Below are 17,741 nucleotides of genomic sequence, written 5' to 3'. Positions count from 1 at the left end.
ACCAAAAATGTTTTTATAACGACCTGCAACTAACGACATTAAGGACATTAAGGTTTTGTTAGTCGCAAAGCGTTGTAAATAAATACACTTTTAGTTGAAACACCAACCAACCAAATGTTAAATTCATACTGTTATATGCTAGCATGACATATTCAAAACCAATTTTCATAAAAATATGAGCTTTTGCTATAGGCTTTCATTTTCATAAAAATGAAACCAATTTTTCATAAAAATGACATATTTAAAACCAATTTTTCATAAGAATATGAGCTTTTACCACCGCAGTGACACCGCCCGTGTTTTACTGACTTGCCCGGCGCAACGCGCCGGGAAAAACACTAGTTTTTAACAAAGATCAAGGTCAACTCTTACACATTAACAAATAAGAATATTGGCTTTAAATAATCTCATTATGCTTTATTTACAAATAACTGTCTCAACTCTCAACTTAACACTTGACTAGGTGGTGGTCCTAAATAAAGGTGTATTTGTTTACAACGGTTTGTGACAAACAGAACCCAACCCCGTTAGTTGCAGGTCGTCGAAAAAAACATTTTTGGCCGGAAAACTCTTGTTGAAAAACTTAACCTGGACACCAGCGCCACCAACTGACTCCCACCAACTAATTGCCACCACCAATTGACTCTAGCGGTGGTTTTAGGGTTCCGGAAACCTCAATAATGGGGGATTTTACTATAAAAGTGTTCATAAAAGTCCGATCTAAGGTTGTAAAGAGCTTTCGGTTGAAAATATTGAGTTTTTCGGCGAAAAATATGTGAGTTTTCCGACCAAAAATGTTTTTATAACGACCTGCAACTAACGACATTAAGGACATTAAGGTTTTGTTAGTCGCAAAGCGTTGTAAATAAATACACTTTTAGTTGAAACACCCACCAATCAAATGTTAAATTCATACTGTTATATGCTAGTATGACATATTTAAAACCAATTTTTCATAAAAATATGAGCTTTTGCTATAGGCTTTCATTTTCATAAGTTATCTCAATTTTTTTTTACTTTGAATGAGTTGGGTTTTTATCACCGCGATGTTTAATGCCGAAACAGAAAACGATAAAAAATAGTGATAAAAAAATAATAAATAATTATGTGAATATGAGGGGGTGTTTGGGATTCCTTATTTTCACCTCCTTATAACTTATGACTTATGATAAGTTAAAAAAAGTGTTTGGGTTCCTTATAATGTGAGATGAAATGTTGATAAGTTACACATTTGTAACTTATGACTTCTCCTTATAAGTTATAAGGAGGTGAAAATAAGGAATCTCAAACAGCCCCTGACTATATGAGGTACATGTGACGTCGGAGGAAAATTAAGTACAGTTTTGCATCACTTCATGTTCATATAAGTTACTTTTCATATGTTTGGTTCGACCCAAAATTTGGATTTCCTTTCTATGGTGTAAACCTTATATAATCTCCAACCACGAAGACACCAAGTTCATTTCATAAATGGTCTCCGAAATAAGTAAAATTAATATTTCACAATATTTAAACGCTACAAACCCTTTATTATTATTATTTAAGAACTTACAGCTTAAACCATGTTGTGTATAATAATTATTATATCATTGTTGATATTATTAGTATAAATATTATTTTTTACTAAAATTATATACATAAGATAAAAAGCAAATGTCGGTGCCACATATTGCTTTTTCAGATTGTTTTAATGAAATAATTCCAGGGAGTAAGTATGTTTGGAAGATTGGTCTGGTGGTGTCTTGAAACTTTTGAATGCTTGGCTTGCTTTCTGTTGGACGCGCAGGTTCAAATCCCGTTTGTTTGTTGTATTGTTCCTTTTTTCTTTTTGTTTTTTGCAACCATTTCTTTGATGTGTTAGAAGGTTTTTGCTTTTTGCATGTTTTTTTGTTTCACATATGTTGGAATTTAAATCTCAACGGTCCGAAGTCGACCAAGGAGTCAACTCTCGGCGGCAACATCCGAGTTTTGCTGTTTGTTTTATTTTATTTTCTTCTAAAAATATGAACTTTTTTTAGCTACGGTACCAAAACAAATGAATTCATGCCGCTTTGATCATATTTTGTTATCCTTGTTAGCTAAAAAAAGTTCATATTTTCACTGTAACGGCCGGTTTTTACCAGTGACTGAATTTTACCTGTTTTTATTTTTAAGATGCTTTTTTGCTATCCTTTTGTTTTAAATATATTTTTTTTGACGTTAGTGTCGGTATCGTAATGAACCTAACCGAATGAATTCATGCCGCTTTGATCATAAGTTGTGCGTGTGCTGATACGATTTTGGGCGTTCACGGATTTATTTTTGGGTTTAGTGTCGGGACCTTAACATGCTTAACCGCACCTGACAAACTCGCAGATTTATTATTTAGGTTTCGTGTCAGGGCATTCATTGCTGCATCACCGCAATGCGACGGGTAATTACCTAGTTACTATTATTGTCAAATTATGATTCAATTCTTTGAATTTGATTATAACTAGCTAAATCTAAAGTGGTCCATTTTGTACAATCTTAGCTCGGTTTCCTTTCGTGATTGGTACATAGGTACATCAACTTAATACAACTTGATCACTATCAATATCCATTGAGCAATGTTCTTGGTCTCTATCAATCCGATTTAAATTTTTAGCCAAAAGTGGCCGGATGTTTTTTACTTCATTTTATTTGGTTACAGTTAATTCTTTTTTAATTAAGAGTGTTTTTCTATCCAAATGCTTTGCGTGATATTTAAGAAAAAGTCATGAATTCATTAATGGTACTAGCTATAACTAACAAGTTAAGCAATAGCAATAGCAATAGCAATAGCAATAGCAATAGCAATAGCAATAGCAATAGCAATAGCAATAGCAATAGCAATAGCAATAGCAATAGCAATACTTTTATAACTTTTTTAATATTTATAAACACACCATCCACTTTTATATAAAAAAGATTACACCAAAAAAAAACAAAACCAAAAAAGAAATAAATGAATTGATTCTATAGTAGAAGCTATCACCATCATCTTCATTAATCTTCATAACTATACCCCCATTAAAACCCATGATATTAAATGGGCAAAAAAACCTTTAGTTTTATATATTTAAAATAACAAAATATCAAAACCCTTTTCCTTAAATATCCAAAAAACATTATTTTATTTATTAGCGGTGGGCCCCACCGTCACCATCTCCATATACTGTTTCAAGGACTCTTGTCTTTGCAACCTCATATCATCATTAAACTTCTTTATGAACGCTTCAACTCGCCGGTTCAACTCGTCCTGACCCAGTGACACGTCTTTCTTCAGCTTCCCGCCGGCCGCCGGCGACAAGTTGGTTGCCGGCGGCGGCGGGTAGTCGTTCTGGTTGGCGTATGTTGTACGGTCTTTGAAGGTTTCTGATTTCTTTACCACCTTTGACGTTGTGGTTATTGTTGTTGATGACTCGTTGGATGGACGGTCTCGGTTAACGTCGTCGAAGGTGTCTGACTTACGGAGGTGTCTTGTTAACGGTAACTGGCGGCCGTCGGTTATCATCTTCCATGTGGTTTCTAGTGTCTCGTGCTTCTTTGGTTTTAATACTCTCAGCGCTCTTGCACCTGTTGAATAATAATATTAAGCAGATAATTATTATCTCATATTTAACTAGCTCGAAATATAAGAAAGATAATATAAAAATGAACGATTTGTTGTTCTTCTAGTTCAGTTTCTGTTAGAAACATAAAAAACACAAATTTAGATAACTTATAATAACAGGGATGTGATATTCGTACACCCTTTGTTATCCACACACCGACTATATGATCGTATGAAATCCCACGTTAAAAGGTGTGTGGATAAGTCAAAGGTGTGTGAATGACCATAGCAATAAGAAAATAGTAAAGCTAAAAAGTTTCATAATTCAAAATTCAAATTTGTAATAATATAAAAGATTAATTATAATAAATGATCTTCAAAACTACTTACGAAAATAGCTCGAGTTTTAAATATGAGCTCGAGCTAGGCTTACCCTTGTTGTGTTCTGCTTTCTAGCTCAAAGACTCAGATTTACTACTTGGGATAAATTCTTTTAATCCAAATCGATTATTTTAGAAAAAAGAAAATATTAATAAAACCTTGAAGCACTTATAAACCAATTGTGAAAATCAAAGACTAAAAATAATCCAACTTTTTAAAAAATACACGCACACAATTCAAACACACAAATTTTCTGTTAGTTTTGAGCGGCCACACCGACCATAAACGCTCCTAATAAATAAATAAATTAATATATTAAGTTTCAACAGATAATTAAAAAAAAATCACCTTCCGGGTTGGCTTTCACCGGTTTCCGATTACTAGCAAATCTAGAAGTCACCGGCTGCTTCTCTTTAACCGGAAAATCAAACTCCGGTTCAACCTTCTTCTCCGGTTCAACACTCTGTATCTCATTCCACGTGGATCCCAATGTAACAACCTCACCGTCATTCCCTCCGACAACCACCGCCGGACCACCAGCCGCCACCGTCTCCAACCCCACATCAGACTCAGCTCCACTAGGGGCAATATCGTAATTCACCGGTGTCAGATCTGACGGTGGAGGTTCGTTCGGAGATTGGTGGTTGTGTTGGAAGCGTGTGGAGGCGGCGATGGTGATGATGATTCCGTTAATGATGACATATAGATACGGTGGTTTCAGCCACGTGGCGACGACAGACCATATTGCCGGAAGGCCGTTAACGGCGAAGCTGAACATGAACGGAACCGTTAGTTTTGTTGTGACGGCGACGGATACGACGGTGAAGGAGATTAACAGAAGTTTGACGGAGAGAATCCACGGCATTTTGAATCGAATCGAATGGTCGTGCAGTGTGTGAAGTGTGTGTGTGTGAGAGAGAGAGAGAGAGAGAGAGTGTGTGTGTATTAACTATTAAGATAGATGGTGATTAAGGATGTAGTTGGATGAGATGCTAACGGTTTAATAAACATAGATTGTTACATGTTGGTGCCTTGTACTTATCGTGGTTTTCTTTATTAAGTCCTTTAAATTTTGGTGCTATTCAATCTCAAGCTAGTTATTATTATTATTATTATTATTATTATTATTATTATTATTATTATTATTATTATTATTATTATTATTATTATTTTCTTTTTACTTTGTTACATGGATCGGTTAATGGTTTGGAAAATTGGCAATTGGTTGGTTTAACCTGAAAGTTCTAGATTAGCTTTAAAAATCATAGTATTTTTATAGGTTTTTTTTTAATGTAATAGTTGGCTGACAAGCCAAGCAATTCATTTGTGTGTATTGAAGTATTGCAACGACTATTTAATTTGTATTCAACTTCATGGGCAAACGAGCCAAGTCAGCTCAATAAAAGCATGAATTGATTACGAGTCTTAAAATAAGCTTCTTTAGTTAGCGAGTCCAAGCCCAAACTTCATTTATCGAGCTAAAGCTAGCTAGCATAAATGATCTTATAATTTTTATGATTTTTTATTTAATGTGTATTAAATATCTGTATTGATAATATATAAAATTATGATAAAAATAACTAAATGCTATTTTAAAATAATGATTGATTTGATAAAAAAAAAACAAAAAAAGCTAAAGAAAGCTATATAATAAAAATATCAAACGCTTAGTTTTCACTTTTCAGAAGCATTTTTAAAAATTATTGTGTTTTTTACTAAGAACAAAACAAAAATAATAATTTAAAGTTTTATTATTTATAAAATCTTAAACTAATTAAGTAATAATTGATGTATTAATAACAAAAAAATTGAGTGTTTAATAAGTGTCTAAATAAGAAGAAACAGAGTCTCGAAGAGCCCTTGCACCAAAAGCAAACAATGAAAAATCACAAGGGGGTAAATAGATCAAAGTATAAAATTGAAGTGGCAAAGTGCAAAAGTGCATCTTAAACTATGAGGACCGAGAGCGGGTTGAATATGGAGATTAAACGGGAGCCGTTGGATTGAAGTAAACTATGGTTTCGAAAATGGGAAAGTGGATGCTTGGTTGGCTGACTTGTCATTCCAGGTTTTATGCCACTTGGCTGGCCCCTGCCTTAACTAGAAATCAAAATAAAATATAAAATCACGAAATTACCGGAGTATAAAAGTACATTTTAATATAGAAAACGAACTACCTTTTTGAAAATATTAGAATTATTTATATTTTTGATTGATGGTTAATTAAAGTTAAGAAAGAATAAAAAAAAGGTCATTTATGTTTATACATTTTTTCAATGGACATCTTTTAACAAACTTAATAACTAAAAACATCCATTATATTTAAAAACTCTACCACATTTTGTTTTTTGACTGTAACCCAGTTAAAATTTTCCGTTAAACTTGGTCATATGCAAGGCATATGAGGGTATTTTTGTAACTTTACATGTTTTTTTTAATAATTAAAACTAAAAGAAATACTATATTTATATATAACCCCCCCCCCCTTCTTCTCTATCACCCCTTTCTGCTACCAACCTATCCAGCTATCACCGGCATCTACTACCCACCTCCACCATTGTCAACCAACACTTGCTACCCATCGCAACCACCAATAGACCAGCCATGGCATCTCCACAATCTACCCAACACCTATAACTTAAATCGTTGTTCACCACCACAACCTTTGATTAACCACCGTTTACCACCACCCAATACCAGCCTCACTCCACCATGAACCATCAGATTTTGAATGAAAATAACCAACAGCCTTCAGTTTCTTCAACCAGACACACACCCTAAAATCATATATACAATAACCTCCTCATCCCTCTCTCTCCCTCTCTACACCACCACGCCACTACACCGGCCAACCACCAGCACACCACACCACCAAACAACCACAATAACACCACAACAATTAAGATCCAAAATTAGGGTTTTCGGATAGCCTATTAGGGATGAAATTAGGGTTTCTGGCGCACCACAACCACCACTCCGTTAATATCTGAAAAGCCCTAATAGAGGTTTTGCTACACTTACTGCGCCTTCATTTGTTCAACCGCTGCCCCGATTGGACTTCTAACCATGTATGATGCTAAAATCACCACCAATCACCGCCAAAGTGTGTAAGACCCCGAATCCCGAGAATCCTATAGTTGGTAATCACATCCACCATTTCACAAAAATTTAAAACCAAACAATTCTTTGTATTTAAAACTAGTTCAGAGTGAATAACAGCGGAAAAAGTTTAAGTATTAAAAGTCCCAAACACGGGTACAGGTGTCCAAAATCAAATGTAAATAAAATATTTGTTTTATTTGAATTCCTCGACCAGAAATGCCTTCAACCTCCCGAGTAGCATCCAGCACGTCCAAGCGGTAGCATCCACTTCTTAACCTGAAAGTCAATCTAACATACACACAAAGTCAGCTTGAGCTGAGTGAGTTCAAGTTTTCATAAACAATAATTCATACTTGATTTAAAAGTTATAGTTATAAACAATAGAGAGGATAAAAATAAAATAAATAATATAATTCACCAAGTAATACATTCATCGTCGAACACACGTACACGGGCCTCTCCACCACGAGTCAAGACTTGAGTAATATATTTGACCCGGACGCGGTAAGACCAAAGCATGTGACACGAGCCTCTCCCCCACGAGTCAAACCCAAGTAATATATTTGACTCGGTCACAACTTACACATCCAAGCACGTGATACGGGCCTCTCCACCACGGGTACAACCCAAGTAATATATTTGACCCGATCTCGGCTCACACATCCAAGCACGTGATACGGGCCTCTCCACCACGGGTACAACCCGAGTAATATATTTGACCCGATCGCAGCTCAACATTCAACGGGCCTCTCCACCACGGGATTTTAAAACCCGAGTAATATATTTGACCCGCCAAAATGATGACCACGTCACACGGGCCTCTCCACCACGGGTACAACCCGAGTAATATATTTGACCCGGCCGTGAATCACCATGCACACACACATCAATAAGCCTACTCACATCATTCTTAGTCACGAGGAACTAAATATCATCACACAACCGTAGGCTATAAGGTAACACATACCCATACATACATACATACCTCCATACATACATACATATATATATCCATATATATATATATATATATATATATATCACATCCCATACGGGAACTAAGTAAATAGGTCTACTCATATTCAATTACTACCAAGTCTACTAACATCCTCGAGTCTAGACCATTAATAATGTATGTAACCTTAAAGGATACAAGACCATAAACGAGTCTAAAATATCCTAAAGCATATAAAATAATTCAAATATAACTTTCAAAATGCACAATCACGAGTGAGACCATGTAGTACCATTCAAATAGTTGTAACGGGTAAAATTGTATAAAATTGGATTTCGGTGTGTATGCTAGCCCAAAACATAAAAAGAGTAAAAAGGGCATCATGAACTCACCTGAGGTCAACCAAACACCAGCAACGAGCTAAGGACTCCCTAAGCACTCACTCACAAGCAAGGGCCTGTAAATTGCACGCAACGCGTCACTAAACTGGACCGTAAGAACACTCTTGCCTAATGGGCCGTTCAAGCCCAACGCTTTGGCCCAAGGCCCAACAACTTGGCCTAAGGCCCAACACTTGGCCCAAGGCCCAACCACTTGACCCAAGGCCTAAAACTTGGCCCAAGGCCCAACACTTGGGCCAAGGCCCAACCACTTGGTCCAAGGCCCAATACTTTGGCCCAAGGCCCAACAACTTGGGCCGAGGCCCAACCCAAATCCAATTACTTTACCTCAGCCCCTAAAACCTTTCAACTAACCAAATCCACCCTACGATTATGGCCGGGGCTAACCATAAAGCACAACTCACCCGCCGGTAATCAAATCAAGTCGAATACGCGCATAATAAATCTTAAAACAAATTGTCAAACGAATCAGCCCCAAATGGACCAAATTCCCATCTTAACATTTTCTTACATCATAATTATGTCACCCGAGTTGATAGGGTTGACGGTTCCTTTTTACAACTTTCAATTTAACATTTAAACGAAAATTCGCGCACCGCCGACTCGATTGACCAATCACCAACCAAAACAGCCCCGAGTATCAAAATTTTAATTTTCCCACAACCCTTAAACCCCCCTAGTGCTGTACAAACTGATTCGATCAGTCATCCGATCGATTAACGCATCAAACTCAACAATTGCCAATCCTACACCCGATAAACCCTAGTTTTCGAACTAAAATCGATTGACCGACCTAAACACCTCCATTGGCCATGAAATTTTAGTATGTTGTAAGTGACATACCTAAGAAGATAGTGGTGCAAAAACTTTAGCCGAAACAGCCCCGAAACTGCCCACTTGGACAGCCACCCGGTAAGCCTAAAACAAGCGGTTTAACAATCAATACGCAATGTATAAGGATGGTTTAAGGTGTAAAAGACTAGAGGGGACATGGGACTAACCTTGAATTAGATTTTTACACCTTGATGTTGGCTGGAAAAAAGAAAATCGCAGGCCTAAAGTGGCTGCTGCTGTGCGATTGGCCAGGCAAGGAAAACGAAAAGCTAGAGTTTGTTTTATGATATAAAATAATAATTTACACTCTAGTCCCTCCAGTATGAAGTGTGTAGCAACTTGGGTGGGAAGTTAAGTGAGAAACGTTTACGAGGGTGGCCAGGAGTTCTCGGAAGAATGTCGGGTCAAGCCCGAAGGTGTATGCAATCACTACAAGGCTAAATCTTTTATCAGAATTTACGGACGTTACAAAGTGGGCTTCTTTTGGTCTCCGGAAAACAAGAGGGTTGTAACCTCTACTGTCATCGCAAATCAGCATCATGAAGATGCCCGGTTTTGTGGCTACCCTAATGGTGGTAGTAGGTGGTGACGGTGACGGTAGCTGGGAGAAATAGAGTTGAGAGAGAGAGAGAAGAGATGGGGAGAGAGAGTGTCAGATTGTTGTATATAATTTTTTTAGTTATTAAATAAACATGTAAAGTTACAAAAATACCCTCATGTATCTTGCACATGACCAGGTTTAATGAAAAATTTTAACTAGGTTTAGGGTTAAAGGACAAAACGTGATAGAGTTTTTAAATATAAAAGATGTTTTCTGTTATTAAATTTGTTAAAGGACGTCAATTGAAAAAATGTACAAACATAAAGGGTATCTTTTGCTATTTTGTCTAGAATTAATATACTCGTGTAATTTGGTGTATATTTAACTCATAGGAAAATGTATATTAGAACACGTGCAGTCAAAACTAGACACACTCGGACGTTTTGTACCATGTGGCTCCTAGTCAGCTTTTGGGCATTTTTCACAAAGTGGGTGCAATGGGAAAATGCCCCCAAAACGCATCTCTCTCACAAGACTCTCAAAACTCGTGCCACACCAACAATATGTACAAGAAGCCAGTACCAAAAAATAACCTAAAACGGGGGGGGGGGGGGAGTGTTCCCGACGTTTTGGCTCCAAAACACCACCATAACTTTGTGACTGTGGACGGTCTTAGTAGTGAAGTATTTAGTGATACGTAGTTTGAACCTATTTATAAGAGAGGGCGGGGCACCCATATGGGTAGGGTGGATGGATTTCAAACCACATGGCAACACCACCACCATCCTATATGGGTAAAGTGTACGACTTCATTTTATGGAAAATGTTTGCCATATAAAATTGATTCATTGTTGATCATTAAAGAATTAAAATGAATTAATAAAGTTTTATAGTAATTATGGGTAGCAACTGTCAGTAATTTTGTGGCTTCTGGGTAATTAAGGATAGAAATAAGATGACAGTATAGAATTAGCTGGTGCATAATATCTATGAGTGACCCTTCCCCCCATAATATCTCTTCCCTTAGTTAATTTGTTATTAGTTAACCAAACCATTTAAAGCATTGAATTTTACAATATATTTAATATTCTATGGAATGATTAAACCTTGAAATCCATCATACTTAACTGTGTTTCTTTTTGTTTTTAAATTACAACTTTTAAAATATGATATATTACAAACTTTCAAATATGCAACTGCCTTAAATTACAACTTTTAAAATATGATATATTACAAACTTTCAAATATGCAACTGCGGTGTTCTTATTTTTATTTACGTTTTAAATGTATCAATGTAAGTTTCATTGAAAACGGACTTGCGTGTGATAATGCACAACTCATCTAAGTAGGAACACACAAGTTATTTTCTTTCTGTTACTTTTTATTCCCTTTTTAGATGAGTTGTTTACCATTACGACTTGATTATTCTTTTCTATGATAACGATGCTTTACATTTTGATCTAAATATTGTTATTTCACGTTTTAATGTACCACAACGTGCGAGTTACACACGTGTCAATGTTTTTAGATTAATACATTTTTTGCGTATGTTACCTATGAAACTTTAAATAATATATTGTGGCAAATATCGCCAAATTAGTGTTGGGTTGCCGATAGAAGTTTACGATGGTAAATTTCAACCTAACCAATCAGACCGATTTATTTAATCAACTATTCGAAATTATGTTCACTACCTTATTTGCCCTATAATTTTTTGTTAAAAACTTAAAACCGTAGAACTACTTGGTGAACACATGATAAAAAATTATGTTTAAATATGAAAATAAATAAAACGATTAAATCAGTTGTAAAAAATTAGACGAGTTAAGATTCAATTTAAGTATGTTTTCTTATCTATATAATCTATAATATATAAAAACGAAAACCCTAAAATCCTACGTGTCGTGATGTGGTCGCTCCCCCGTTTTATAGAAGCCACCAGATTGCTTGATTTTTAAAAAAAGGTCTCTCATCAATTTAACCCAAATTAATGGGAATGGGTCTTACCAAAACCAGATAGTTTTTAACGGGTTATAACATCTCATTAAATTAAAAATTAATCTTACCAATTAATTGATATGAAAACCCTATAAAATAGGGATATACTAAAATTTAATATCCAATTTAAAAAGAAAAAGATATTATTTATAATTAATAAAAAAATTTATAGTAAAAAACATAGGAGGGTCATGGGTCACCAAATCCATATTAACTTTCTTACAATAAAGAAAATTAAAAATTCAAAAAATAAATATTAAAAAACTAAAATTAAAATCTAAATATACATATATAAATATTAAAAACGAATAATGTAAAAAACCCGTAATACGGGGGATAAAATCTAGTAATATATATAAACGAAACATTTAAAAGCTCTCTGGTTGCTTCCTATTTTTTTCAAGCCATCAGATTGCTTTATTTATAAATAGAGGTTTCTCATGCATTTAACCCGAATTTACGGGTATGGGTCTCGCCAAACACAGATAACCCTTAAAGGGGTTATAACATCTCATTAAATTATAAGTTAATCTCACCAGATATTTGATATGAAAATCCTATAAAATAGGGATAAAGTAAAAACTAATATATGATTTCTTTTAAAAAAAGATATTGTTTATAATTAAGACACGATATTATAGTAAAAAAATAAGCGCGCCTTGTGTCTCACCAAACCCATATAACTTTTAAACCATGTTATAACATCTCATTTATGATGTGAAAATCCTATAAAATAGGGATATACTAAAAATTAATATATGATTTTTTTAAAAAGATATTATTTATAATTAAGAACAATTTTATACTAAAAAATAAGCGGGTCTTGGGTCTCACCAAACCCAGATAACTTTTAAACCGGGTTCTAACATCTCATTTATTCATGAAACTCTTTTATTATCAAACCATAAGTATATTATTAACTTTCTTATAATAAATAAAATTAGAATTCAAAAAAATATATAAATATTATAAACGAATAAGGTAAAACAACCCTCGTAATACAGGGAATAAATTAAATTAAAAATTTTTATTACCAAATATTTGATATGAAAATCATATAAATCATATAAAATAGCGATATACTAAAATTAATATCCGATTTTTAAAAAAATATTATTTATAATTAAGAAACAATTTGATAGTGAAAAAAAATAAGTGGATCATGTGTCACCAAATTCAGATAGCTTTTAACATGTCATTTATTTGTTCGTTAATCATCAAACCCTAAGTATATTAATAACTTTCTTACAATAAAGAAAATTAAAATTTAAAAAATAAATATTAAAAAACAAAAAATACAAAACCCCCGTAATATAGGGGATCAAACCTAGTAAATAATATATAAAGTTAAATTGTTATTAATATTTAATTAGGGGAACTTTCTTTTAAACATTCTTGTGCTCAACCACAAATGGATTAGGGATGCATACTAAAATATTATATTAAGATTAAATCTCCACTAACGGTAATATAAACGACCGTTGGAGACTGGGGTTTCACTCACATGGTGTTGCTCATATGTATACAATCATTCAATATCTGATAAAAGGAGGGAGGGTCTTAAGTTAATATCTTTAAATGATGAATAATAACTTATTAGTACACAAATCACTTACCTTAGTAAAATATAACTAACTAGGCAGCAACTCGTCGCATTGTGGTAACGGACATGAATTTTGTTGGTATCGGTTAGGTTCATATAAGCACATACATTAAACTTAAAACACAAATTAGTAAACATCTAAAATAGTAGTGATAGCAGTATGGCACATTATACAAAATTTTAACATACTTAAATCAACATTTATTCCGTCGGTAAAACACAGTCGTTGCATTTGGTCGATATAGCTACGTTTATTACGTTTCGGAACTAAACCCAAAAATAGTTCCGTCAAGTTAGCATATTTAAAACAAAGACGCTGGCGTTATTTGACGCCTCGATGCAAATTCGATTGGTATCAGTTAGGTTCATTACATGTACGGACACTAAACCTAAACAATAATTTCGTCAGATTAACATATAAAACAAAAGAAACAAATAAAACTGCAATTTTTAAGTACTTTCATTAAATTCAAAACAATTACAATAAAGTGGCAGGCAAACAGGCAACAAGCTGCGCCGCAACCCCCTTTTGTATAGCAAAGCCAATCCTACTAAAAACGAAGCTTTGGGACGTAGGGGCCGAAAGGGTACCATGTATTACCCGTTGAACCCTGCTCAGAAAATTCACAGCCTCCGGGGCTAGAAACCCAAAAGTATCAAAAGCAAAGAGGAGAAACACATGTTGATTCTCTAAGCAGGCTTTTTCGTGTTTGATAGCTTTGCCCAATTCGGCCTTCATCGCAGCCTGACCCACAACAAACCCACGGTCTCGGAGCCCGACAAGAGGAGACACTCCTGCAAGGTCCACACAAGCGTGTTTTCCCCCCTGTCCACCCAAACACAAGAATATCAGCTGGCCTTAACGTAGACCTCCCTTCACGCGGATCTGTAAGAAAGTTAACAGGGGCCTCCTTTTTAGCAGAAATCCCTGCCCATTTAAAAATATCGCACAGAACATCCCTAAAAAAACTAGTACAACAATCAAACAGAACAAATAAATAAAACATACTTAAAAAATTTAGTACATCAATCAATACATAGAAGGATAAGTAAAAATAAGCTGCTATCATAGGGACTGGAACTCAGATAGATTAGTATATCGGGAGTTAGGAAGCATTCCTTCAACAATCAAACTAACTCAAATTTCAATAAACCTTGAATGTAATTACAAAAATGGTCAAAATAATAGCTCTAAAAAAATTTATGGAACCAAAGCTCTCAATTATACAAATTAGATAGTATTATATTACCTTTTAAAAACTGAACAGGCAATATTAGCTTTTTGGTTAGTTGTTACTTGATAAAATTAGTGTGTTTAATATCTTTTAAAGAAAATAATTTGTTAGACCATTCTCAATAGGACGTTTTGGAGGGGTCCCCCTCCCCGGGGGCGGAGTTTTGGGTGCTTAAATGTTTCTCACCGTTATGTACAAAACGGTTGAAATTGGTAGAAGGTAAGGTCAATGTATTTTGGGACATGAGGAGGGCGATTCCCCCTCTACCACTACGTTTGATTTAAATATGCAACCTATTTTTTAATAAAATAATTAGTAGTAGCAACATGTTTATAATGTAGTATGCTATCCTATATGAATTTGTATGTGAACTTTAATTATGAAATTTGAATATGAATATAAAGGTAAGATTGAACTGGAGTTGCTGGCTTGTAATGATGATGTGCTGGTAGCATTGTGATTCTTTTATATGAATGGGGGTCTCCTTTTGTTTGGTTCCCCATTTAGGAATTTAGTGGAGAATGTTCTATCACTCTTCGTATATTTAAAGCGCAAATTTTAATAGTTCATACAAGTAATTTAACCAATAATACTTTTTTTATTTATGAATTATCATCGATCGACCAATACGCTGTAATCTAGATTGTTCATAAGGTTGCATTTCCGATTAAAAATGACTATAATTTAGTTACTGTGTTTGAAAGTGATCAGTCTTGAAATTGACTCATTATACTTTAATTATTTTTATATTTATATATTACGAATTTGTGAGCGGAAAAAGTAAGAAAAATAATAAGATTTTGATATTTGGAAAAAGCAACCTAACGTTCGATAGCTTTACAGCCATAGATATTCGGGAGTGTCCGCGGGGTGGGTGGTGGGGTGCATCCATCAGCCGACCAGCTTTGCTCTTTTGGGTTAACTTAACTACACTCCAAAATGCAGTCACCAAAAACCTTTATAAATGGATAATGTTTTGGAAACTAGATTCAATATTAATATCAGTTTACTTGCTTCATTGTTTTTTCAACAGCAAAGCAATCATATATTTATTTAATAAAAATGCCAACTACCCGTACAAGTGGAAGAAAACATGAAAAAATTTAGTACTTAGGAAACCATGTAAGATTACTAAACTGTAAAGCAAAAACTAATTTGTGTTTGGGCAAAGAATAACCTTAGTCAAAACAGTGTTGGGCAGCTTCTACTAAGAGGCTACCAAACAGCCTAGTTGGGAACAGGAAGAACATCATATATTCAAGGCTTAATTGGAACGGAAAAAACATTAGATACTAGCATGGCAAATGGGCGGTGCCAGGCCTTCAATGCGAGGTTTTCCTTCCATCGTTGAGCTCGTAGTCGGGACAAATACAAAAGATAAAACCTCCTATTGCTATTGCAAAATGTGATCGATTATTTCTAGTAGTTGGATTTTAAAAATACCATTAGAAACTATTTTTGTTTAAAAAGAAAGTTTTCATATAATAAGTATAGAAACAATTCTGAGAGCAACATTTGTACAACTTTAGGAGAGAGGTATTTGCGTTAATATCTATAATATCTGTATCTATAATATATATATAAACGTAAACCCAAAAAATCCTATGTATCGTGATGTGGTCGTTTCATTCTTTTATGGAATTCATCAGATTTCTTGACTTTTAAATGGAGGTCTCTCATTGATTTAACTCAAATTTATGGGTATGAGTCTTACCAAAACCAGATAGCTCTTAAACGGATTATAACATCTCATTAAATTAAAAATTAATCTTACCAATTATTTGATATGAAAATCCTACAAAATAGGAATATACTAAAATTTAATATCCAATTTAAAAAGAAAATGATATTATTTATAATTAATAAACATTTTTATAGTAAAAAACATAAGCGGGTCATGGGTCACCAAATCTATATAGCTTTTAAACGGGTTATAACATATCATTTATTTATGAAACCCTTTCAACATTAAACCCTAAGTATATTATTAACTTTCTTACAATAAAGAAAATTAAAATCCAAAAAATAAATATTAAAAAATGAAAAATGTAAAACAACCATTCTCTCAAGCCATCAGATTACTTTTATTTGTAAATGAAGGCTTCTCACGCATTTGACCCAAATTCACAGGTAAAGGTCTCATTAAACCCAGATAGCTCTTAAACGGGTTATAACATCTCATTATATTAAAAAATAATTTTATCAAATATTTGATATGAAAATCTTATAAAATAGGAATTTACTAAAAATAATATCCTATTTTATTTTAAAAAAATATATTATTTATAATTAAGAAACAATTTTATAATAAAGAAAATAAACGGGTAATGGGTATCACCAAACCCAGATAGCTTTTAAACCGGATTATAACAAATGATTTATTTGTGAAACCATTTCATCATCAAACCTCAAGTATATTAATTATTAACTTTCTTAAAATAAATAAAATTAAAATCCAAACATACATATATAAATATTAAAAACGAATAATGTAAAACAACCCCCGTAATACGGGGGATAAAATCTAGTAATATATATAAACGAAACCTCTAAAATCTTACGTGTCGCGATGTAGTCGCTTCCCCCTTTTATGGAAGCCATCAGATTGCTTGATTTTTAAATGGATGCATCTCATTGATTTAACCAAAATTCATGGGTATGGGTTTTACCAAAACCATATAGCTCTTAAATGGGTTATAACATCTCATTAAATTAAATATTAATCTTACTAATTATTTGATATGAAAATCTTATAAAATAGGGATATACTAAAATTTAATATCCAATTTAAAAAGAAAAATATATTATTTATAATTAATAAACAATTTTATAGTAAAAAAACATAAGCGGGTCATGTGTCACAAAATCCATATAGCTTTTAAACGGGTTATAACGTATCATTTATTTATGAAACTCTTTCATCATCAAACTCTAAGTATATTATTAACTTTCTTACAATAAAAAAAATTAATATCCAAAAAATAAATATTAAAAAGCAAAAAATTTAAAACAACAATTCTCTCAAGCAAACTCAGATAGCTTTTAAACCGGATTATAACATATCATTTATTTGTGAAACCATTTTATCATCAAACCTCAAGTATATTAATGATTGACTTTTTTACAATAAATAAAATT

At 33.6% G+C, this 17,741-nt stretch overlaps 1 protein-coding gene across 1 annotated transcript; it reads right to left on the bottom strand.

The window, feature by feature from the left end:
• Nucleotides 1-3,133: 3,133 nt before the first annotated feature.
• LOC143609903 (uncharacterized) lies at nt 3,134-4,799 on the bottom strand. The gene is made up of 2 exons (XM_077084525.1): nt 4,283-4,799; nt 3,134-3,576 (listed from the first exon to the last, which is right to left on the bottom strand). The coding sequence occupies exons 1-2, from the start codon at nt 4,797-4,799 to the stop codon at nt 3,134-3,136; spliced, it is 960 nt and encodes a 319-aa protein (XP_076940640.1).
• Between the last annotated feature and the right edge of the window lie 12,942 nt (nt 4,800-17,741).

The sequence above is a fragment of the Bidens hawaiensis genome, unplaced genomic scaffold, assembly GCF_021521415.1.
Source record: "Bidens hawaiensis isolate Kalapana, Puna unplaced genomic scaffold, B.hawaiensis_p1.1 tig00019659_1, whole genome shotgun sequence".
NCBI classification, from domain to species: Eukaryota; Viridiplantae; Streptophyta; class Magnoliopsida; order Asterales; family Asteraceae; genus Bidens; species Bidens hawaiensis.
The sequence above is the reverse complement of the archived record's forward strand: the minus strand, read 5'-3'. Positions and strand labels throughout refer to the sequence as shown.